Source organism: Ostrea edulis, chromosome 1, assembly GCF_947568905.1.
Source record: "Ostrea edulis chromosome 1, xbOstEdul1.1, whole genome shotgun sequence".
Lineage (NCBI taxonomy): Eukaryota > Metazoa > Mollusca > Bivalvia > Ostreida > Ostreidae > Ostrea > Ostrea edulis.
This window is the reverse complement of record NC_079164.1, coordinates 85,314,148-85,340,518: the sequence shown is the minus strand read 5'-3', so window position 1 is coordinate 85,340,518 and position 26,371 is coordinate 85,314,148. Positions and strand designations below refer to the sequence as shown.

At 34.8% G+C, this 26,371-nt stretch overlaps 1 protein-coding gene across 1 annotated transcript in view; it reads right to left on the bottom strand.

The window, feature by feature from the left end:
- The window catches only part of LOC125677249 (CD109 antigen-like), a 291,878-nt gene that overhangs the window by 42,758 nt on the left and 222,749 nt on the right, over positions 1 to 26,371 (bottom strand). The window contains exons 18-24 of the mRNA XM_048915256.2: positions 22,240 to 22,428; positions 11,955 to 12,107; positions 11,293 to 11,418; positions 7,854 to 7,929; positions 4,292 to 4,436; positions 2,233 to 2,347; positions 548 to 670 (exon numbers count right to left, since the gene is read on the bottom strand). Coding sequence (XP_048771213.2) covers positions 548 to 670; positions 2,233 to 2,347; positions 4,292 to 4,436; positions 7,854 to 7,929; positions 11,293 to 11,418; positions 11,955 to 12,107; positions 22,240 to 22,428 — 927 coding nt within the window. The remainder of the gene's footprint in view (positions 1 to 547; positions 671 to 2,232; positions 2,348 to 4,291; positions 4,437 to 7,853; positions 7,930 to 11,292; positions 11,419 to 11,954; positions 12,108 to 22,239; positions 22,429 to 26,371) is intronic.

Genomic DNA, 26,371 nt, shown 5'->3' with positions numbered 1-26,371 from the left:
GGACAAGTGAAACTCAACACATACCTGCCCGATGGGGCAAGTGATTTTTTCAGTAGGAAATGTGATTATTATAATAAATATTAATCTTAGAAAGTAAAGTCCAACTCCATATATTGTTGTTTTCTTTACCGAATTGTCACATTATAGTGAAGGCCCATTTTAGTAGATCATACTGTATCACCATTTGACATTGATAGATAATTAGAATTACTGGTTGACAGGCTTATTAGAGTCTAAAAATTTTCGGACAACAAAGCTTTTCATTAGGACAAGTAAAACTTGGAGTTAACTCGCCCAAAGGGCAAGTGAGACGAAAAGTTAATGTCTATTCCTGAAAAATAGAAATGGGTATTTCTATTTCATGAATAGTACTTCTCGCTAAATTACATTAAAATAAATTCCTCATATATATACCTAGGAATCTTCAGTATTATACTGAACAGATTTCTGTTTATTTCTGCTATGTAGTAATTTTGAATGTTGATGATATATTTAATATTAACACAATAGCACAACTTCTATGATTAGGAAAGTTTCTGTAGCTTACCTGCAGTTTTTCAGGACCTGTCTCTATATAATTAAACACCAAGAGCTTCACTTCGAACACTTCTCCTTGTATTATAGATGGTGGAGTATCAATGACAAGGAAAAATGACTTAAAGCTTTCAATCTATAAATAAAAATAACAAGATGACAACTCTGATGAGTCACATTGAACTTTCGACCTCACATCGAGACATCTTTCATGAGAATACCTTCATAAATATTTGCAAATATCTTTTTAAGACATGCAGAACTTTATGTCATAGAAATGATGATTGATTATCTGGAATTTTGTATCCCTTTGGAAATCTTTCATGCATATCAAACATATCGAGATATCACCACTTTAAATGAAGTGCCACAAATTTTTACTAATACACGACACTCTGGGCTTTAAGAAGCACATTGAATATTTTCACATTATCTACAGGGCAATCAATGTGAATGCAGAAGTGTATATTCTACAGTACAGCAGTACATGAAATATTAAAAATATGCTTAATATAAACGATGAATACTATTTGGCACATTTTAGGCTGTATGATTGCAAATCCTTGGTCAACTCTTCTAGTCTTTAGTTTATATTCACTTTGTTAAAGATCATTATGTTATGCCAACTTTACTTTGTCATTGATTTTGTCAGTAAATGAATGACATTAGTATATATAGAAGATGTGTATAAAGTTTGAATGAAATATGTCCAGCGGTATTAGAAATAAACTTCGGACAAATTGCGTCTACGGACAAACGGACGGACGGACAGACAGACGGACAAAGTGATTTCAGTATACCCTCCCAAACTTCGTTTGCGGGGGGTATAACAAGATTAAAACATTAAAAAAAAATCATCAAACCACAGTAGTGGATTAATAGGACTGGGTATTGCCTGGAAATTTCGAATTGAGATACATTTTGGTATTTTTAAGGTAACTCATTAAGCCAATTCAACTTAATTAGTAGATTATCATCCAGGGTCACCAAAAACTATGGGGCGGGTGGGAGGATTTTATTATTTATTTTCTGAGAAAAATATTAATGACAAATGAGTTTTTGTCAACAGAAGTGCATTATTTAATCATGCCAGATGGATATCAATCTACGCTTATTTCAAAGACAATTTCCAGGTTAATTAAGCTTTAATTTCAAACACAAAAAGATGCCAAACTTCTTCAAGATATAAAGAACATTAATCCCTTCCTTTCATTTACACCCGTAAGAATGCGATAAATTTTCTTCACATGGCTTTTCATGTTGCTATACTGGAAATGTAAACAAGTGTAAATACCGGAGTTGGATATGAAAATTTTCCGGAAATCGCAAGTTTCGCAAAATAAAGAAATTGGGGGCGGGCAGATTTTTTAGGGGACAGGCGGGGATGATAATCTATCAAGCTGAATTGGCCTTACACTAAAATTTTATTGAATGGCTTGTTAAAACACCTCTTATGAAGTATGATTTCACCATCAAAAGAGTGATACAAGCTCTCAATTATTTTATATGAATTTATTTTATGAACTTTAGCATTGTACAAAGTTTTAAGTCTATCCAGTAACCCATATAGGAGAAGTGTTCACAAGATATTGTGACAGACAGAAAGTCGGACAGACTGAAAGTACAAAAACAATATCTCTCCCCCTGAAAGAGGGGAGACATAATGAAAGAATAGTTGATTCTGAGAACTCTATACACCTGTGTAACATCTGGTATATGTAAACCCGTGGAAGGACTAACAACAATGGCACGAGTCACCCATGATGTGATAGAGTCTGGCAAGGTCTTCTGAACACCAAATCTGGAATCTGAGCTGTAAACAAATGGAGGAAAAATAAATCATAAGTGATCCATCCTGTTTAAATTTCTACACATCAGATACATGACGCCAGATGTACAGGGTGTGTCTGCGGATCTAACATAGCATCCTCCTACTTTATAAAAGTGAGAGGTGAAATTATACAATGATGTACAGGGTGTGTCTGCGGATCTTAACATAGCATCCTCCTACTTTATAAAAGTGAGAGGTGAAATTATACAATGAGGACGAATATGGACACTGACTGTTAATCTCTCTACGCAACTCTCCATAATGACAGCGGTTTGTTCAGAAATATGTAATGTTAGTATGTTATACAGAGAGAAGTTGATGGACTATATAAAGTGGAATTTTCTGATGTGTACATGTCTCAGTAATATTGTGACATTAGAGGATCTGATGGTACAAATTATAAAAAGTATAACTGCCTACATATGTCCAACTGAAATTGTCCTCAAAAAGGATAAATTCTGTGAAAATTGAATATGTATTGGCTCAACAAAGCATGATTTCATTGTGGGAGTTCTTCTAAGTCAAGGTCTCATATTTTTTCTTTAGCTTTCATGCATCCCAAATAATTTTGCTATGTCCTTGATGCAGATTCTTGTGTTATAGAGAACATTGCATATAGTCTTTTTCCAGATGTATTATTCATTACCTTGACCTTTTGCCTCAGAAACATGTAGGGATTATCTTTTCTCCCTTTGCAATCCCTGTAGCAAGAATGTAATCAAGATTTGATGTCCACAACATCGTAATTCTGGATTACTCTTTATAAATTAAAACTTTTGACCCAGAAACAAACTAGGGTCTTCTTTTCTTCATTTGTCCCCCTCTCAAAATGGATATAAAATATCCATAACTTCTTTGAATTTTGAAAAATTTCAATCAAAATAGCAGATCACAACTTCATTATTCATATCTATACACAAAGTTTTACTTATTGTACATAGGTAGTTTACTAAATTTTTAATAGAATTTGACTAGTATGTAGTGTTTTCTTAGACTATCAGAGTTTTGTGCCTGCTGCTGGGAATCTAAGTCCCAGGAATACGTTATGGCTCCTGGGTTCAGCTCAGAGTACCCGTTCCCTTTCGTTGCCTGCTGGGATCAGCCCCGGGCATGGGTCACTTTCTTTGATGCCTGCTGGGATCAGCCCCGGGCATGGTTCACTTTTCTGTGATGCCTGCTGGGATCAGCCCTTGGCATGGCCCACTCGTTCTTTGATGCCTGCTGGGATCAGCCCCGGGCATGGGTCACTTTCTTTGATGCCTGCTGGGATCAGCCCCGGGCATGGGTCACTTCTTTTAATGCCTGCTGGGATCAGCCCCGGGCATGGTTCACTTGTTCTGTGATGCCTGCTGGGATCAGCCCCAGGCATGGTTCACCGTAGATGCCTGCTGGGATCAGCCCCAGGCATACTCCTGGGATCAGCCCAGAGTGCAGTCTGCGTATATTGACCCTAGGCAGGGTTGTTTACTCTTTTATTTCAGACAGTTTTGATGATAGGATCAAGCCAGATATTGTTATTAATAATAGATTGTTAAGAAAGGAATGAGTAGCCCCCAAGATGCCAAATCATTAGTTATCGTAGTTGTAGTATGTGTATATGTACAACATTATATGGCAGCATTGTTTATATGTAGTGATGTTTGGGTTTGTAGAGACCCCATAAAAAATTTAAACTGTACTCTTCTGGTTGATTGTTTATAAATTAAATACATTCATTGGTGGTAAAACATATACTCTAGAAAAATTATGTTTAGGACAAGGTTATTAAAGTGACCCCCACCCCCCCTAAACTTCCTTTGCAGGGTTGGGGTATAATGCGACCTAAAGTATAACATTTTATATGGTGTCCCCTTAAATGCACAGTGAAGTACATCACTACTTCCCCTTGTAACTCTGTTGTGAGGGTATAATTCGCAGAATACTCACCCACTCTCTCCATCCAGCCAGATCCACGTCTCGGGAAAGTTTTTACGAACTTTGGTATCTCCTGCAGATTCAGAATCTGGCGACTTTTGTTGAATATCAGGCATTGCCTCTAAGACTTCTGGAAAATTGGCAGCTTGATTCTTAACTACAACAGACCATCAGAGTTACTGTACAAACATCTGTGAAAGATTTGTAGCTTAGTGATAATTGCAATAAAAGAGAGCAGTCTAGTTCAAAAGTCAACACAGTATGACTGGGAGGCAAAGCAATGGCTGCATTTCCTAATCTTCAAGTCAAAAGTCTATATCAAATGGAAAGTAACTTTCAGTCTCATTTAATTAAAGGACACAGCTCATGTTTTCAAAGTATACAAAATTACATGCATTTTGTCTTCCTTATGCTTGTAGTAATTAATTCTAATAGTTTGTTCGCCGAAATATTGCTATAATTAACCACAATACAGACTTAAGGTAATTCTCCATACCACATCTTAATATTGAACAAGAAAGAGGCCCATGGGCCACATCGCTCATCTGAGTCACCTTGGTCCATATCAGAAGACTTTCCATATATATTTGCATGTAAAACCGTAGCCCTATTATGGCCCCAACCTACCCCTGGAGGCCATGGTTTTTGCAAACTTGAATCTACACTATGTCAGAAAGCTTTCATGTAAATGTGAACTTCTTTGGCCCAATGGTTCTTGAGAAGAAACTTTTTAAAGATTTTCCCTATATATTTGTATGTAAAACTATGAACCCCTATTGTGGCCCCATCTGACCCCCGGGGGCCATCATTTGAACAAACTTGAATCTGCATTATGTCAGAAAGCTTTCATGTAAATCTCAGCTTTTCTGGCTCAGTGGTTCTTAAGAAGATTTTAAAAGATTTTTCCTATATATTTGTATGTAAAACTTTGATCCCCTATTATGGCCCCATCCGACCCCCGGGGGCCAGGATTTTAACAATTTCGAATCTGCACTATATCAGGAAGCTTTCATATAAATCTCAGCTTTTCTGGCTCAGTGGTTCTTGAGAAGAAGATTTTTCCTATATATTTGTATGTAAAACTTTGATCCCCTATAGTGGCCCCGGGCATCCGACCCCCAGGGGCCATGATTTTAACAATTTAGAATCTGTACTATATCAGGAAGCTTTCATATAAATCTCAGCTTTTCTGGCTCAGTGGTTCTTGAGAAGAAGATCTTTTAATGACCCTACTCTATTTTTACCTTTTCTTGATTATCTCCCCTTGGAAGGTGGCCTGGCCCTTTATTTTAACAATTTGAAATTCCCTTTATATAAGGATGCTTTGTGCCAACTTTGGTTGAAATTGGCCCAGTGGTTTTTGAGAAGAAGTCAAAAATGTTGAAGTTTACAGACGGACGTACGCCGGAATACGGGTGATCAGAAAAGCTCACTTGACTTAACTATTACGTCCTCATACTGTAACAAATGACGTAAAGCTATTTTTATCCGCTAGACTTTCAGTTGTTTATCACCTGATTGGCACAGGTGAAAGTTGCACTCAGATCATTTGCAGTTTGGGCTTGATATGTTGACAATGATGTGGTAAATCTATCAAGAGGCCCATGAGCCACATTGCTCACCTGAGTCACCTTGGTCCATATCAGAAGACTTTCTATATATATTTGCATGTAAAACCGTAGTCCTTATTATGGCCCCAACCTACCCCTGGAGGCCATAGTTTTTGCAAACTTGAATCTACACTGTCAGAAAGCTTTCATGTAAATGTGAACGGTTCACGAGAAGAAGATATTAGAAGATTTTTCCTATATATTTGTATGTAAAACTTTGATCCCCCCTTGTGGCCCCATCCTACCCCCAGGGGCCATGATTTGAACAAACTTGAATCTGCACTATATCAGAAAGCTTTCATGTAAATCTCAGCTTTTCTGGCTCAGTGGTTCTTGAGAAGAAGATTTTTTAAAAAAAAATTCCTATATATTTGTATGCAAAACTTTGATCCCCTATTGTGGCCCCATCCTACAACAGGGGGCCATGATTTGAACAAACTTAACTCTGCTCTATGTTAGGAAGCTGTTCATGTGAATATCAGCTTTTCTGGCTCAGTGGTTCTTGAGAAGAAGATTTTTAAAGATTTTTCCTATATATTTGTATGTAAAACTTTGATCCCCTATTGTGGCCCCATCCGACCCCCTGGGGCCAGGATTTTAACAATTTACAATCTGTACTATATAAGGAAGCTTTCATATAAATCTCAGCTTTTCTGGCACAATGGTTCTTGAGAAGAAGATTTTTAAAGATTTTTCCTATATATTTGTATGTAAAACTTTGATCCCCTATTGTGGCCCCATCCGACCCCCGGGGGCCAGGATTTTAACAATTTCGAATCTGCACTATATCAGGAAGCTTTCATATAAATCTCAGCTTTTCTGGCTCAGTGGTTCTTGAGAAGAAGATTTTTAAAGATTTTTCCTATATATTTGTATGTAAAACTTTGATCCCCTATTGTGGCCCCATCTGACCCCCAGGGGCCAGGATTTTAACAATTTAGAATCTGCACTACCTAATAAAGCTTATCTATAAATTTCATCTTTTCTAGCCCAGTGGTTCTTGAGAAGAAGATTTTTTAATGACCCTACCCTATTTTTACCTTTTCTTGATTATCTCCCCTTGGAAGGTGGCCTGGCCCTTTATTTTAACAATTTATAATTCCCTTTACCTAAGGATGCTTTGTGCTAACTTTGGTTGAAATTGGCCCAGTGGTTTTTGAGAAGAAGTTAAAAATGTTAAAAGTTTACAGACGGACGGACGCCGGAATACGGGTGATCAGGAAAGCTCACTTGAGCTTTTAGCTCAGGTGAGCTAAAAAGTGATACGGATCGGTACAATATCCTCTCAAACATAGCAATTTCCATAATCTCAACTCAAATGTTGGGCATTTCCCCACATTCACTGCTAAATCGTATCTAAACGAGGCAAAATATCCTATGCCTTGATCAAAATAAAATATCGTCATCTTTTACCTGTGCCAAGTACACACGTCGGATTTCTTTATTCTAAATGACTATATATATCGGGGGTGATTTCAAGGTCAAAGTGTAATACTGTATAAAGATTACTATATATTAAAACATGAGACTTGAGTATTATCAATGAAAACTGAAAAAAATCATCTGACAAACAGATTTAAACATATACAGATGGAACACTATATAACGGTAGTAAATAATCATTTGACAAAATACTATGACATTTTCTATGCGATATAACTATAGATCTGTATGTCGTGACGTACTTTTATATTGTGACGTCATATAGTGTGAAGTGCACTGAGGTATATTTTATGATGTTTGTTTTAACTTTACTCGGGACACCTTAACTCTGCTATGGACCACTTATTAGCTAGTCAGTTCTTATAAAAAAAATTATGTCTTATTGAAAAAAAAAATACGGTACACAAATGTCAACCGTTTAAACCTTTGCTAAACAAAATAATGGTGTTGAATATTCAACACAAACCAAACTCTGTCCAGGGAACTGGTCCATACTTGTAGCGAATTTTAAAGACACTTACAAACTCCGTCATCAAGAAGAATAGGGTGCTGTTCTCTATGTACAATAGCATCTGTCATCCACTGCACTCCAACCATCTAAAAAGATCAGAAACTTGGATCACATTTTCTCTAAATCACATCTTTTGAAGTCACAGTCACCTTCACCATAGCTTTTAATCCACAGCTCAACATACTGGTACTTTGTTTGCCAAACAAAATGCTTTTAAAATTGACCTTGAAATAATTAAGTACTTATATGTCATTGACTTGGTATTTGAGTCTGAGAGTCTTTATTGTTGAGTTTGTTTTAATTATTACTTGGTTACTCATCCTTAACAGTAACCAGCTGAGCATGCACATTTTTGGCCTTCAGAAATCACTGTGTTTAACTTTCTACGATTTATACCTCTCCATTTTCATACTTTGTTCTAGATGATACAAATATTGGTAATACAATATCAAACACAGTTGATAATTCTTTTATACAGTTCAGGCCACGAGTATTCCCCAAAAAACACTGGGCACCGTGGACCAAAAGTCATCACTTTAGCGTGGGCTTGAGAAAAAAATTGGTGTCTTTGAAGTTTCGATTTCTGCACCAGTCTTGAATCAGTGTGCTTCCATGGTGTCGGACACAGAGCTAGCTCTAGGATAAAATTTCACTCATAATATGTGCAGTATATTTTTCTTATTATATACTTTCAATTTCATCTCTTCTCTTTTCTTTAAAAGTTTGTGGGCATATATCACACGATATATGCCCGGAAACATTCCGGCCCGAAAAATTACGTCACAATCTATACACAAGCAAATTACTACGTCGTTAATTTTCAAATGTTTCATCTTTTACTCAGTTAAACCAATAAAGAAATTGTTAAAAATAAATTATTGTTAGTTTCTAAATGAAATTGAAAGTATATAATAAAAAGGTTATAGACTTTGTATGGGAAAACATGACGACCTCGTTTTTTGTCGCGGACGGACCTCGCAAGCTCGGTCCGTCTATGCGCCAAAAAACTCGGTCGTCATATTTTCCCATACAAAGTCTATAACCTATAATTACAAAATAGTAATGAAATATTAATTATTTAAATCATCAAAATCCATTCTATGTTTTAAGGTGATTGTCTGAATTAATTAGGGGATTTTTATCTTCAAATCATTAATTTTGTAAATTTTTTCATCATTTGTAATTTGTATCTATATTAGTTATTGTTGTTATTGTCACATGCATAATTAAATGAGGGTATTGTATCAGTACCAATGTTTGAAAATTCTGAACTACCGATAAAGACCGATTTTATTCCACCATTTCAAAAGCTCCAAACTACCGATTAAAGACGTTTTGTTTTTAACATACGGTTGCCTGTGTAAAAGGTGCACAAGAGATACTTGCATTTACCTAGAAATGCCTATCTTAGCATGATTAAAGGACAAATAAATACATAAACTCTGAAATCTTTTTATTTATGCAAAATAAGGTTCTTTAATTTGATATCAGAATTAACTACCGGACAAATATGAAGGAAAACATGTCAAAATGAACTATGATCTTGTTGGTAAACATTTCCTGTTACTGTAAAATCTGAACCATATTGGCGGACCTTCAATTTCCGAATTTCGATTTCTCAAAGTTTTATCAAGGTCCCTTGAACTTCGAGTTATCAAGAGTCATCTGTAAATCATGAATAATTTATATTTGACCAACACTTAAATACTTTGATAGAGATTCTTGTTTTTAAAAAATCATTGGGAGTGTCTGGAAAATGATCTGTGTATAACTTGTATATTCCAAGCAAATTCCGAGGGTCTTTGCCACAATAGAACTAAATTACAGTTAGCTAATCCGGGTATTTGAAATCAACAGAAGTGTTTGACTTCTTGCGGAAAGTGTGAAATTGGGTTGGCGCAAGATACCCTAGCTTGATCTAGATCTGCTACTGCGCTGACACATTTTGTTAGAAGTCAAACATCAAATACTGAATTAGCCGCACCCCCCACTAGTTCTATTGTGGCTCTTCAAATTTGCATGGAATATACAAGTTATACATAGATCATTGTATTATCCAGACAGTCTTGTGTTTTGGTTTTTATTCTACTCCTATTTTTTCTTCTTGTTTCATGATTATTTTCATTAGTATATATATATTTGTATCTCTTCTTTTCGTACCATTTTAACTTGTTCATTTATCTACATGAGTTTGATTCATCGTGACCTTGATGTAAAAGAGAGGGCTAAAATAGGATATGTCTGCAGCCCGTTCCCATTCACTTATTTGTGAATAAAATATTGTTTAAATTAAACAGTATCGCTAAACAATTCTTATTGAATGATGAAACATAACCAAACTGCAGACTGAACTTTTCAGAAACTTACATTGAGAATCCTCTCTGTTGAGTATGCTGCACATGACTTGTTATCGAGTCCATTAACTATAGACTTACATTGAGAATACTCTCTGTTGAGTATACATGACTTGTTGTTGAGTTCATTAACTCTAGACTTACATTGAGAATACTCTCTTTTGAGTATGTACATGACTTGTTGTTGAGTCCATTAACTATAGACTTACATCGAGAATACTCTCTATTGAGTATGTACATGATTTGTTATTGAGTCCATTAACTATAGACTTACATTGAGAATACTCTCTGTTGAGTATACATGACTTGTTATTGAGTCCATTAACTGCAGACTTACATTGAGAATACTCTCTGTTGAGTATACATGACTTGTTATTGAGTCCATTAACTATAGACTTACATTGGGAATACTCTCTGTTGAGTATACATGACTTGTTATTGAGTCCATTAACTATAGACTTACATTGAGAATACTCTCTGTTGAGTATACATGACTTGTTGTTGAGTCCATTAACTATAGACTTACATTGAGAATACTCTGTTGAGTATACATGACTTGTTGTTGAGTCCATTAACTATAGACTTACATTGGGAATACTCTCTGTTGAGTATACATGACTTGTTGTTGAGTCCATTAACTATAGATTTACATTGAGAATACTCTCTGTTGAGTATACATGACTTGTTGTTGAGTCCATGAACTATAGACTTACATTGAGAATACTCTCTGTTGAGTATGTACATGACTTGTTATTGAGTCCATTAACTATAGACTTACATTGAGAATACTCTCTGTTGAGTATGTACATGACTTGTTATTGAGTCCATTAACTATAGACTTACATTGAGAATACTCTCTGTTGAGAATACATGACTTACTATTGAGTCCATTAACTACAGACTTACATTGAGAATACTCTCTGTTGAGTATACATGACTTGTTGTTGAGTCCATTAACTATAGACTTACATTGAGAATACTCTCTGTTGGGTATACATGAGTTATTATTGAGTCCATTAACTATAGACTTACATTGGGAATACTCTCTGTTGAGTATACATGACTTGTTATTGAGTCCATTAACTATAGACTTACATTGAGAATCCTCTCTGTTGAATATTCAATCATATTCCAAGGCATGAAGCTTCTCTTCTGCATAATTCTTGGACCTGATGGTTGATTATCCGTTCCCATTGTGTAAAGTTCTAAGCCCTTTAAAACCTACAAAAATTAAGTAAGATATATTTTCTACGCACCGACTTTGCGAGGTTCGTCCGCGACAAAAAAACGAGGTCATCATATTTTCCCAAACAAAATCTATAACCTTTTTATCATATACTTTCAATTTCATTTATAAACTAAAAACAATTGCATTCTTAACAATTTCTTTATTAGTTTAACTGAGTAAAAGGTGAAAAACAAAAAGAATTTGAATATCAACAGCATAGTAATTTGCTTGTGTATTGATTGTGATGTAATGTTTGAGGGCTGGAATGTCTCCGGGCATATATCGTGTGATATTTTTGACACTAAAATGAGAGCTAATATTGCTTTATATTTATTGACGAGGAAGCTACATGTAGTGGATTATAACTAATATTCGCAATGCAGCTTCATGATCATCTACATAACGATCGAGTGACATGTGCAGGGTGACACTGTTGTGAGATACTACGTAATCTCATTGATATTTCCCACACACAATCAAATCAACAAATGTTTCTTCTTTTGATTGGCTACTTAGTTTTTCTAAGTACCTCTGTCTCTGTGATGTCGTTGGGCGACCCCAGAAGTTCAGATCCCTTGTCAATAGCCACCAGAGCCACGAATGAATAGGGTTCAGGCGTAGTCACCGCCAGGGTAATATCAGACCCCACTAGGGCACGTGAAGCTCCATAAGTCATGGTAACCTGTGAAAATAAATTCAGAAAATCTTACAAATCTGAATGATTTAATAAAAACAATAACATTAGCGTGACATCACAATGACAAACTAAACAAGAGGCCCATGGGCCACATCGCTCACCTGAGTCATCTTGGCCCTTATCTGAAGATTTCCCCTACATATTTCTATGTAAAACTTTGATCCTCTATTGTGGCCCCAACCTACCCCCAGGGGCCATGATTTGAACAAACTTGAATCTGCACTATGTCAGGAAGCTTTTATGTAAATGTCAGCTCCTCTGGCCCAGTGGTTCTTAAGAAGAAGATTTTTAAATCACCATACCCTAATTTTGCAATTTTCTGATTATCTCCCCTTTGAAGGAGGCATGGCCTTTCATTTTAACAAACTTAAAAGCCCTTCACCCAAGGATGCGTTTGGCCAAGTTTGGTTGAAATTGACCCAGTGGTTCTGGAGAAGATGAAAATGTGAAAAGTGTTTACAACGCCAATAGACAACGGACAAATTTTGATCAGAAAAGCTCACTAAAGGCTCAGGTGAGCTAATGATTAGATGCCAATCCAACCTATAATGTTCTTTAAAGTATCCAGAGTACCTATAATATTACTGCTGCACCTTGTTTAATGACAAGCACAGAAAGTTTCTCTTCACATATAGGCATCAAATGTTGAATTCCTTTTTACATCTACCATCCTGACAACCACTGTGATTATAACTACTGTGATGATAACTGTTTTGATAATAATTGTGATGATGACTGAAGTGATGATAACTACTTTGATTATAATAACTTTGATGATAATGACTGTGATGATAATGACTGTGATGATAATGACTGTGATGATAATGACTGTGATGATAATGACTGTGATGATAATGACTGTGGTGATAATGACTGTGATGATAATAACTGTGTTGATAATAACTGTGATGATAATGACTGTGATGATAATGACTGTGGTGATAATGACTGTGATGATAATGACTGTGGTGATAATGACTGTGATGATAATGACTGTGATGATAATGACTGTGATGATAATGTCTGTGGTGATAATGACTGTGATGATAATGACTGTGATGATAATGTCTGTGGTGATAATGACTGTGATGATAATGACTGTGATGATAATAACTGTGGTGATAATGACTGTGATGATAATGACTGTGATGATAATAACTGTGGTGATAATGACTGTGATGATAATGACTGTGATGATAATGACTGTGATGATAATGTCTGTGGTGATAATGACTGTGGTGATAATGACTGTGATGATAATGACTGTGATGATAATAACTGTGGTGATAATGACTGTGATGATAATGACTGATGATAATGTCTGTGATGATAATGACTGTGATGATAATGTCTGTGGTGATAATAACTGTGATGATAATGACTGTGATGATAATGACTGTGATGATAATGACTGTGGTGATAATGACTGTGATGATAATGACTGTGATGATAATGACTGTGGTGATAATGACTGTGATGATAATGACTGTGATGATAATGACTGTGGTGATAATGACTGTGATGATAATGACTGTGGTGATAATGACTGTGATGATAATGACTGTGATGATAATGACTGTGATGATAATGACTGATGATAATGTCTGTGATGATAATGACTGTGATGATAATGTCTGTGGTGATAATAACTGTGATGATAATGACTGTGATGATAATGACTGTGGTGATAATGACTGTGATGATAATGACTGTGTTGATAATAACTGTGATGATAATGACTGTGATGATAATGACTGTGATGATAATGACTGTGGTGATAATGACTGTGATGATAATGACTGTGATGATAATGACTGTGGTGATAATGACTGTGATGATAATGACTGTGATGATAATGACTGTGGTGATAATGACTGTGGTGATAATGACTGTGATGATAATGACTGTGATAATAACTGTGATGATAATGACTGTGATGATAATGACTGTGATGATAATGACTGTGATGATAATGACTGTGATGATAATGACTGTGGTGATAATGACTGTGGTGATAATGACTGTGATGATAATGACTGTGATGATAATGACTGTGATGATAATAACTGTGGTGATAATAACTGTGATGATAATAACTGTGATGATAACTGTGATGATAATGACTGTGATGATAATGACTGTGGTGATAATGACTGTGATGATAATGACTGTGGTGATAATGACTGTGATGATAATGACTGTGATGATAATGACTGTGGTGATAATGACTGTGATGATAATAACTGTGATGATAATAACTGTGGTGATAATGACTGTGATGATAATGACTGTGATGATAATGACTGTGATGATAATGACTGTGGTGATAATGACTGTGATGATAATGACTGTGATGATAATGACTGTGATGATAATGACTGTGGTGATAATGACTGTGATGATAATGACTGTGATGATAATGACTGTGATGATAATAACTGTGGTGATAATGACTGTGATGATAATGACTGTGATGATAATAACTGTAATGATAATGACTGTGGTGATAATGACTGTGATGATAATAACTGTGATGATAATAACTGTAATGATAATGACTGTGGTGATAATAACTGTGATGATAATGACTGTGGTGATAATGTCTGTGGTGATAATGACTGTGATGATAATGACTGTGATGATAATGACTGTGATGATAATGACTGTGATGATAATGTCTGTGATGATAATGACTGTGATGATAATGACTGTGATGATAATGACTGTGATGATAATGACTGTGATGATAATGACTGTGATGATAATGACTGTGATGATAATGACTGTGATGATAATGACTGTGATGATAATGACTGTGATGATAATGACTGTGGTGATAATGACTGTGGTGATAATGACTGTGGTGATAATAACTGTGTTGATAATGACTGTGGTGATAATAACTGTGATGATAATGATTGTGATGATAATGACTGTGGTGATAATGACTGTGATGATAATGACTGTGATGATAATGACTGTTATGATAATGACTGATGATAATGTCTGTGATGATAATGACTGTGATGATAATGACTGTGATGATAATGACTGTGATGATAATGATTGTGATGATAATGACTGTGATGATAATGACTGTGATGATAATGACTGTGATGATAATAACTGTGTTGATAATAACTGTGATGATAATGTCTGTGATGATAATAACTTTGATGATAATGACTGTGATGATAATAACTGTGTTGATAATGACTGTGATGATAATGACTGTGATGATAATGACTGTGGTGATAATGACTGTGATGATAAAGACTGTGATGATAATGATTGTGATGATAATGACTGTGATGATAATGACTGTGATGATAATGATTGTGATGATAATGACTGTGATGATAATGACTGTGATGATAATGACTGTGATGATAATAACTGTGTTGATAATAACTGTGATGATAATGTCTGTGATGATAATAACTTTGATGATAATGACTGTGTTGATAATGACTGTGATGATAATGACTGTGATGATAATAACTGTGTTGATAATAACTGTGATGATAATGACTGTGATGATAATGACTGTGGTGATAATGACTGTGATGATAATGACTGTGATGATAATGACTGTGATGATAATGACTGTGGTGATAATGACTGTGATGATAATGACTGTGATGATAATGACTGTGATGATAATGACTGTGGTGATAATAACTGTGGTGATAATGACTGTGGTGATAATGACTGTGATGATAATGACTGTGATGATAATGACTGTGATGATAATGACTGTGATGATAATAACTGTGTTGATAATGACTGTGATGATAATGACTGTGATGATAATGACTGTGATGATAATAACTGTGTTGATAATAACTGTGTTGATAATGTCTGTGATGATAATGACTGTGATGATAATGACTGTGATGATAATGACTGTGATGATAATGACTGTGATGATAATGACTGTGATGATAATGTCTGTGATGATAATAACTTTGATGATAATGACTGTGATGATAATAACTGTGTTGATAATAACTGTGTTGATAATGTCTGTGATGATAATGACTGTGATGATAATGACTGTGATGATAATGACTGTGATGATATGACTGTGATGATAATGACTGTGGTGATAATAACTGTGATAATGACTGTGATGATAATGACTGTGGTGATAATGACTATGATAATGACTGTGATGATAATGACTGTGATGATAATGACTGTGATGATAATGACTGTGATGATAATGACTGTGATGATAATAACTGTGTTGATAATAACTGTGATGATAATGTCTGTGATGATAATAACTTTGATGATAATGACTGTGATGATAATAACTGTGTTGATAATGACTGTGATGATAATGACTGTGATGATAATGACTGTGGTGATAATAACTGTGGTGATAATGACTGTGGTGATAATGACTGTGATGATAATGACTGTGATAATGACTGTGGTGATAATGACTGTGATGATAATGACTGTGATGATAATAACTGTGGTGATAATGACTGTGTTGATAATGTCTGTGATGATAATGACTGTGATGATAATGTCTGTGATGATAATGACTGTGATGATGATGACTGTGATGATAATGACTGTGATGATAATGACTATGATAATGACTGTGATGATAATGACTATGATAATGACTGTGATGATAATGACTGTGATGATAATGACTGTGGTGATAATGACTGTGATGATAATAACTGTTATGATAATGACTGTGGTGATAATGACTATGATAATGACTGTGATGATAATGACTGTGATGATAATAACTGTGGTGATAATGACTGTGATGATAATGACTGTGATGATAATGACTGTGATGATAATGACTGTGATGATAATGACTATGATAATGACTGTGATGATAATGACTGTGATGATAATGACTGTGATGATAATGACTGTGATGGTAATGACTGTGATGATAACGACTGTGATGATAATGACTGTGATGATAATAACTGTGGTGATAATGACTGTGTTGATAATGTCTGTGATGATAATGACTGTGATGATAATGACTGTGATGAAAATGACTGTGATGATAATGACTGTGATGATAATGACTGTGATGATAATGACTGTGATGATAATGACTGTGATGATAATAACTTTGATGATAATGACTGTGATGATAATAACTGTGTTGATAATGACTGTGATGATAATGACTGTGATGATAATGACTGTGGTGATAATAACTGTGATAATGACTGTGATGATAATGACTGTGGTGATAATGACTATGATAATGACTGTGATGATAATGACTGTGATGATAATGACTGTGATGATAATGACTGTGATGATAATGACTGTGATGATAATAACTGTGTTGATAATAACTGTGATGATAATGTCTGTGATGATAATGACTTTGATGATAATGACTGTGATGATAATAACTGTGTTGATAATGACTGTGATGATAATGACTGTGATGATAATGACTGTGGTGATAATAACTGTGGTGATAATGACTGTGGTGATAATGACTGTGATGATAATGACTGTGATGATAATGACTGTGATGATAATGACTGTGATGATAATGACTGTGATGATAATGACTATGATAATGACTGTGATGATAATGACTATGATAATGACTGTGATGATAATGACTGTGATGATAATGACTATGATAATGACTGTGATGATAATGACTGTGGTGATAATGACTGTGATGATAATAACTGTGATGATAATAACTGTGATGATAATGACTGTGATGATAATAACTGTGTTGATAATAACTGTGTTGATAATGTCTGTGATGATAATGACTGTGATGATAATGACTGTGATGATAATGACTGTGATGAAAATGACTGTGATGATAATGACTGTGATGATAATGACTGTGATGATAATAACTGTGTTGATAATAACTGTGATGATAATGACTGTGATGATAATGACTGTGATGATAATGACTGTGATGATAATAACTGTGTTGATAATAACTGTGATGATAATGACTGTGATGATAATGACTGTGATGATAATGACTGTGTTGATAATAACTGTGATGATAATGTCTGTGATGATAATAACTTTGATGATAATGACTGTGATGATAATAACTGTGTTGATAATGACTGTGATGATAATGACTGTGATGATAATGATTGTGATGATAATGACTGTGATGATAATGACTGTGATGATAATGACTGTGTTGATAATAACTGTGGTGATAATGACTGTGATGATAATGACTGTGGTGATAATGACTGTGATGATAATGACTGTGATGATAATGACTGTGTTGATAATGACTGTGATGATAATGACTGTGATGATAATGACTGTGATGATAACGACTGTGGTGATAATGACTGTGATGATAATGACTGTGATGATAATGACTATGATAATGACTGTGATGATAATGACTGTGATGATAATGACTGTGGTGATAATGTCTGTGGTGATAATGAATATGATAATGACTGTGATGATAATGACTGTGATGATAATGACTGTGATGATAATAACTGTGATGATAATGACTGTGATGATAATGACTGTGATGATAATGACTGTGATGATAATGACTGATGATAATGTCTGTGATGATAATGTCTGTGATGATAATGACTGTGATGATAATGACTGTGATGATAATGACTGTGATAATAACTTGTGCCTGGTATGCCTATGTATTTCATATTTACACACAAAAAATTACTAATATTCTTAGCTAATTGCCTTCTATGAACCCAAAATTACTAATTGATAGTGCCGGGAAACAGACGGAAATTGATTTAATTAGAAATCTGAATGCCACTTTCAATCAGATGTTGATATGATGGTAAGTGAATTTCACTTCATTCTAAATCTATTCTGGAATTAGTGTAAAAAATATTGTTACTTTACAAACAGATGGACACAGTGAAAATGAATGGACTCCCACATCTATAGCATTAACGAGCCAAAAGAGAATGGGAAGATTATGAGACTCTCTTATGAGTTAGCTATGAAATAAAAGGCAATTCAACCGAGGGCTGCTAAAAAGACACTTCCTTGGGGTTTTAAGCTTTTTACAACCACTGGGTGGAATTACCTAGATAGTTAGTGGCTACTCATACCAATATTTTCCTCTCATATTTCTTATTATGGAGTTTGAGAACATATTGGTTTTACTCTGTTTCTCATCATGTTCCCCAACAAAGTTTGGGAAGATATCGTTTTTACTGTTTCTTTTTATATTATTTTTTTCCCTTTTCCTTGTGTCTTTTTTGTCCTCGAGTGTTCTCAGAAACTGTTCAAGGGATTGAGATGAAACCTGTTTTTGGATGTTAGTATAGGATGTGTAGATGTGTGGAACAAATGTTATTTTGTCTGATAATGCATGTATGTGCATGTTTTTCTTATGCCCTGTGATGCCATATTGAGAATTTTCAAATTGATTAATTTTTCACTATACATTAAAGGACACATCTCGTGTTTTCAAAGTATACAGAATTATATGCATTTTGTCTTCCTTATGCTTATAGAAATTAATTGTAATAGTTCGTTCACTGAAGTATTGCGATAATTAGCCACAATATGGACTTAAATCTAAGCCCCGATTTCAAAAAGCCTAGTTAATTAGATAGGTAGTCACGTGGTACAGTGACGTCATATGCGACCTTCGTCGATCAACTTGTTGTAATAGTAGTGTTAGATATTTTTAAAAACTCGGGTTTTAGGGGCCTAATTTATTTACCATGGATAACATTTATTTCGATGTTGACAAATTTCCCGAGTCTTATATCTTTTAGCCACCAGTGCATACAAATAGCGACCCAAATGTAGCGAGGAAAGCGAGTATGAAATCTGCATAAATTTGCGAGTAAATAATGTTTACATGGGATCACTGTCTAAACACTATTTGGTAATGCCATTTCTGTAAACAACTGTAATTAGCGTTGTTGCTTTTCAAAAAATAAACAGAGCAATTATTATTAAATTTATTTTTGGAGAAGTTAGATAGGCCTAAATTATAATACGATTACGTACATGTAGCATTGACAACTAGGCCTACCGTCACGGGTGCATTTCGGGAAAAAAAAAAATAATAAAAATGATCAAAGTTATTGTGAAAATCACAATACTTTTAAATTATATTATTCAAGCTCAATTTTATTAATCATTATTTTTTGTTATCTACACATTGTTACTTAGGAAGTGGGAGCGCGGCGTGCTGTTGTTGTAAACACGTACGCGTTCCTTTAAAAAAAAAAAATGAAAGCATTATAATTCAATTCAAAGTTGGGAAATATCATATTTTATTATTTATAATTGAAAGTTCTATTATCTTTTATCTTTAAATTTCTTTTTTAAAACTACCAGTTGGTAGACACTGCTAGCAAAGTTCTGCCTATATGGTGTTACAAGGTGAAGGTCAGTTGGTGCGAGTGTGTATTGAATTTGAGAGCAGAACGGAAAGCATATGCGGTAGGCCTATATGTAACAGTGCGAAGCTTCGATAGAACCATTTTCTCGCAGTTTATATACGTCTTTGTCCAAGAGCTTGTTTGAAAAAGTATAGGGACAAATTCTACTGGGTTTTTTTTTATGGCAAAGTCGTTGTGCCAACAAAAAATATTCACGTCTTGTCCCTCATACCTTCCTTCGAAAATTGAAAAAAACACAGTCCAAATCATCTCTACTGACAGCAAGTACACCCTTAAACGGCACACAACACCCCAATGCAGTGTTATTTACAAGCCGTTAATGTGATAATTGTTTGTTTGTCAATTAAATCTAATCTGTTTATGAAATGGCTAACAAATGTTTTCAAATCTTCTCGCTCGAGGTCGCATATGACGTCACAGATAATGGCGCGTAAAATATCGAAGAAAATATGCATATCGCAAGATTTGAATTTCATCGCAATCAAACTCGAAAACTACGCAAACTGTTTCTTTTAAAACACATGTAAAGTAGTTTTAGGCATGAAATGAATTAATTTTGCTGAAAAAATTAAAAAGTTTAAAAACACGAGATGTGTCCTTTAAAAATTACCCTAGAAACAAATTCTACGACCTTAATTTTGGCAACTATGTTGCTGACATTAAAATCAACCGAGAAGTGTTTGAGTGACTAATATTAGAGTTATTCCTCTTTGAATAAAAACCTAGAATTTCATACCTGCACACACACAAAATAGTACTTGTAATTTGTAATATATTTAAACATCACTTATAAACATTTTAAAACATCAATAACTTCAACTATAGCGTATATAGAAAACTGACACATAATAAAAATGAGACTTTATATAGGTCTAAATCAATATCAAGATGACGCCGGACGTCATTTTGCCTTACAAGTGGGGAAATTCTTTCAGTACAGTATGAAGTCATTTGATTTTCTACAGAGTCCCAGTTGGGCCTAATCAAAATCACATGTTTTCTTTTCAAAGCAGCATTAATACTGATATCAAATATTCAGATAAATATAAATATCAAGTTCAAGGGGAGGGGGGTGTTATTGAATGATCTCTATTACTTAAAAGAAATTCCGTCAGTATTTTAAAAGAATTTAAGGTGATCAGCTGTTTTGATCAATGTGATCTTATTTTTATTAGCCTCTATCTACTTTTAAAGGCCAAAATCTTGAGGATGCTGGACATCAGACTCATGATTACAGTTGTTTTGATAACAAGCAGACGAAGTAAATTTCCATCCACATTTGTGTATTTGAGTAATGATATCTTAGACTGTATTATTACATGCCTAGATATACAATCACTGATCATTCATACATCACTGGTGAATAATATCGTCTCTGAATGATGTCGAATTTCCACATATTGTGTTACAGCAGCAGACGTCTAGAAGTGAGCTAGCTGCTTCATTGTTTCCTGAATTCGCTAGGTACTTGTAGCAGTCTAGAAGTGAGCTTGCTGCTTCATTGTTTCCTGCATTCGCTAGGTACTTGTAGCAGTCTACACTGACTCTACCCTAAATAGCATTCAATGTAATCTTGATTCCAGCAATCCAGAATTAACACACTGGGTCTGATTGATACATTCCTATTAATTTGAATCAGATATGCAGCAACAGTTAGTAGTCCCTATAGCTATTAGTAATTCTCATATTTGCTTCAACTCTCCAGTTACCTGGGAATTTAAGTTGAGGTTAATTTTGATTTTCTGCATCGATGTTATCACGTAGCCATTGGATACAGCGTACACTACCACTGCTGCCATGGGAGACATCGCCCGTGTGGTTGTCACAGAGAGGGTGGAGGTATTACCCTGTCCAAAGTCTACCATACCATTGGCCAGGGACAGCCCTCTACTGAAAACCTACACAGACAAATGAACATCTTATAAATGATGAATTAACATGTCTTGAATATAATGTAGAAAACCTTGAATAAATGCATCTCAGACTCAACACAGTTCTTAGAACATTCCTCGACTAATGGTTCTCTGAAGCTTGTACCATGTAATATACAATTTGTCACATGGTGACCTATATCTTATTGTTATATTCAGTAAAGAATATTCTCTACATTCTCTATATAGCAGACATGATTCTACAGAGATAGAAAAAGCGGAAGGGGGTCTGGGGTCCTAATTTGTGCCTAAAACATCAGAAAAATGCATAATTTACCGGTTTTAACTACTCACATGCTAAATTTCAAGCCACAGGTTATGAAAATAACAGATATACGTCATCGTTCTCTCCATTTCACATGTTTATTTTTACTAGGACATATACTGGTCCAGCTAGGTCACCGAGTGGTTTCTTGCCAATGACAGCAGCAAAATTCAGACTATAGTGTGGAAGATTTCAGACCTGTCAATTAAAATTTCACATCGATGGCTACTTACTTCATTCTTTAATAAAATTTGCTATGTTCGTCGTATCTGGGTCGCTTATTTTACAAAACATCAACTCCGGACTTGATCTAACTGCCATTTTGAGAAACGCTTTAAAGACCCGAAATACCTAAAACTTTAAAGAAGGGGAAAATGGGTAAAAATAATTTAAATGAATGAAAACAAAAAATTAAGAATGCCAAAAACTGCATGATTCAATTCAATTTCCTTCTCTATGTGCAATATCACAAGAATATAATGTTTTGATCAATTTTAAGGTATTTGAGATTTTACTAGTAAGTATACATGTATCAGGTATCTATTGCTTTTATTAAAATGGCAGATTTTGTCAACAGTTGATGCTGTTGAGGAAAAAACGAGTCGCGTAACGAATGAAGAACATTATCAAAGTATCAGAAAGTAAGTAGCGTATAATTGATGTGAAATTTTAATTGATAAGTCCGAAACCTTCCACACTATAGCTGAATTTTGCTGTTGACATAGACGAGAAACCACTCAGGACCTGGACCAGTAAATGTCCTAGTAAAAATAAACATATGAAATCGAGAGAACGATGATGTATATATACATGTAATCTCTGTTATTTTAAGAACCTGTGGCTTGAAATTTGGCATGAAAGTAGTTAAAACATTAACCTATGCAAGGAAAACGGCAAATTAAGCATACCGCAGCTAGTTTCAGATTTTTTAGGCATTTGAAACGAGTGCAGGTAGTTTTTTTTATCTAGGTCAGTTAGACCACTTTCTATATTTATTGTAATCACAGAGTTTGGGCCCAAAACAAACTTAGATCCTGTGGTTTATCTGAAGTTTACCACATGCGTATGTAAATAATGTTAACTCGTTCGTTGTTTATTTATTTACACAAAGCAAATATAGAATTCATTAATACATTTCAAATATTTTCATCAGAATTCTATTAGAATATTAGTTCAAGAATCGCCATATCATTTATTTTTACAGAAAGTTAAAAGCAATATATAAAGCAATACGAATTCTTTATTCATCAAAAATAACCCTCCCCCTTCTTATATTCATGAGCGATTAAAAATATTATGATTTCGATAGACTTCGTAAATCTTTCACCATTATCGTTTGGCTAAAATTTGAATATATCATACATAACTTTATCAACCATGTTAACAAATCTTAAAACTCAATGAAAGACATGCAGTCAGTCCGCTTTCATATTCGCAGTCTCATCTTCTCCCTACTGTATTCAGTTGCAAACTTCCTATCGATGCTCGATTCTAAAATATTTTAACATTCTTTTACAAACAATGTGTGTGTTCCATTGACATTACTAAGAATTTTATGTGCACGACAATGATTTCATTTAACAAATCAATTAACATACACTGCCAGTCAAACTATATATTCAGTTGCGTATGAAGGTGGTAGTGAAGCGGCAACTCCGCAGGATGGGCCAGATGCCAAGGTGTAGCTCACTACACCTGGAGTCGACTCAAAAACTAAGAAATATGCAAAGCAATCAAGGCAATTGAACAACTGTTAGAGGATAGAAATAGCAAGAACACCACCCACGTCATATCGATGTCAGTAAATATAATTCGAAGCTAGCTAGAAGACAGATCGCTATGCATAATCATTGAAAAATTCGGGAAAAGAATTGAATGAAAGATTAAATGATTTTTAAAGGAAATCTTAGGCCAATCCGAGGAAGAACGATGGACAATTTTATTTGAAATCTCTTATTTCAATCTGATATGGACTGCAGAAACACTTTATGAAAATCAAATGTAATGATGTTTTTAATGATCAGGATTTCAAACTATTGACCTTATTTAGAGGAATTTGCTTCCAATGACTAGCTTGTATGTTGAATGCTTATGAATGATAACAAAATACTATTTTATTGATTAAATATGTTTTGTTTTTCATATAACAAAACAAGTATTGACTGTTTTCGGGCAAAATTGATTATGTTAGCCCCCTCATGACAAAAATATTGCCCTCCACTCGTTGTCGGGAAATATTTCGTACCTTGGGGCCAAACATAATCAATGTTGTCCTCCACCCCAGTCAATATTTGTATACCTAAGTGTTACATGTTGTAACCACTTTCACTACTCCTATATGTGATTCCCCACTTTTCTGACACCCAACTATTTATTAACATTACACCTTTTATCTAAGTTTTCATCAGCATTACATGTAATACGTCCCCTTCCTGTTATTAGTGCTAAATGTGATATCCCCCCCCCTTTTTTTTAAATTAATGTCACATGTGATACCCCAAATTCTATGAATGTTACAGCTAGTATTTTATGTGATACCCCACTTTCATTATTGTTACCTGTGATACCCCAAATTCTATTAGTGTTACAGCTTGTAACCCCCTTTTTTACTTTTTATTAGTGTTATATGTGACTGATATCCCACTTTCATTATTGTCACCTGTGATACCCCAAATTCTTTACTTTTTTCTTTTTGTGCACATACTGGTCCATCAGATATACATTAATATTATATCCAGAGAAAACAAAGAGGGCCATGGGCCACACCCCTCACCTGAGTCACCTTGGCTCATATTTAAAGATTTTTCGTATATATTTGCATGTAAAACTTTGATCCCTATTGTGGTCCCAACCTACTCCCGGGGGCCATGATTTTTTCAAAATAGGAATGTGGACTATGTCAGGAAGCTTTCATGTGAATGTAAACTTTTCTGGCCCAGTGATTTTTCAGAAGAAGATTTTTAATGACTTTCCCTATATATTTGTATGTAAAACTTTGATCCCCTATTGTGGCCCCATCCTATCCTCAGGGGTCATGATTTGAACAGACTTTAATCTGCACTATGTTAGGAAGCTTTCATGTAAATTTCCACTTCCTTGGCTCAGTGGTTCTTGAAAAGATTTTCCCTATATATTTCTATGCAAAACTTTGATCCCCCTTTGTGGCCCCATCCAACCCCTGAGGGCCATGATGTTAACAAACTTGAATCTGCACTATGTCAGGAAGCTGTCATGTAAATATTAGCTTTTCTGGCTCAGTCGTTCTTGAGAAGAAGATTTTTAAATGACCCCACCCTATTTTTGCATTTTTGTGATTATCTCCCCTTTGAAAGGGACATGGCCCTTTATTTGAATAAATTGAAAGCCCTTCACCCAAGGATGCTTTTGGCTAAGTTTGGTTGAAATTGGCCCAGTGGTTCTGGAGAAGAAGTCAAAAATGTAAAAAGTGTATATAGACAGACAGATGGAAAACAACCGGCAATCAGAAAAGCTCACTGCTAAAAAAAGGGGAAAAAACATCAGCTGAATTAAGGCACATGGGATTTAAGAGAGAGAGAGAGAGAGAGAGAGAGAGAGAGAGAGAGAGAGAGAGAGAGAGAGAGGGGGGGGGGGGGGGTTAAGAAAACAGATGGTTCCAAATTCTAT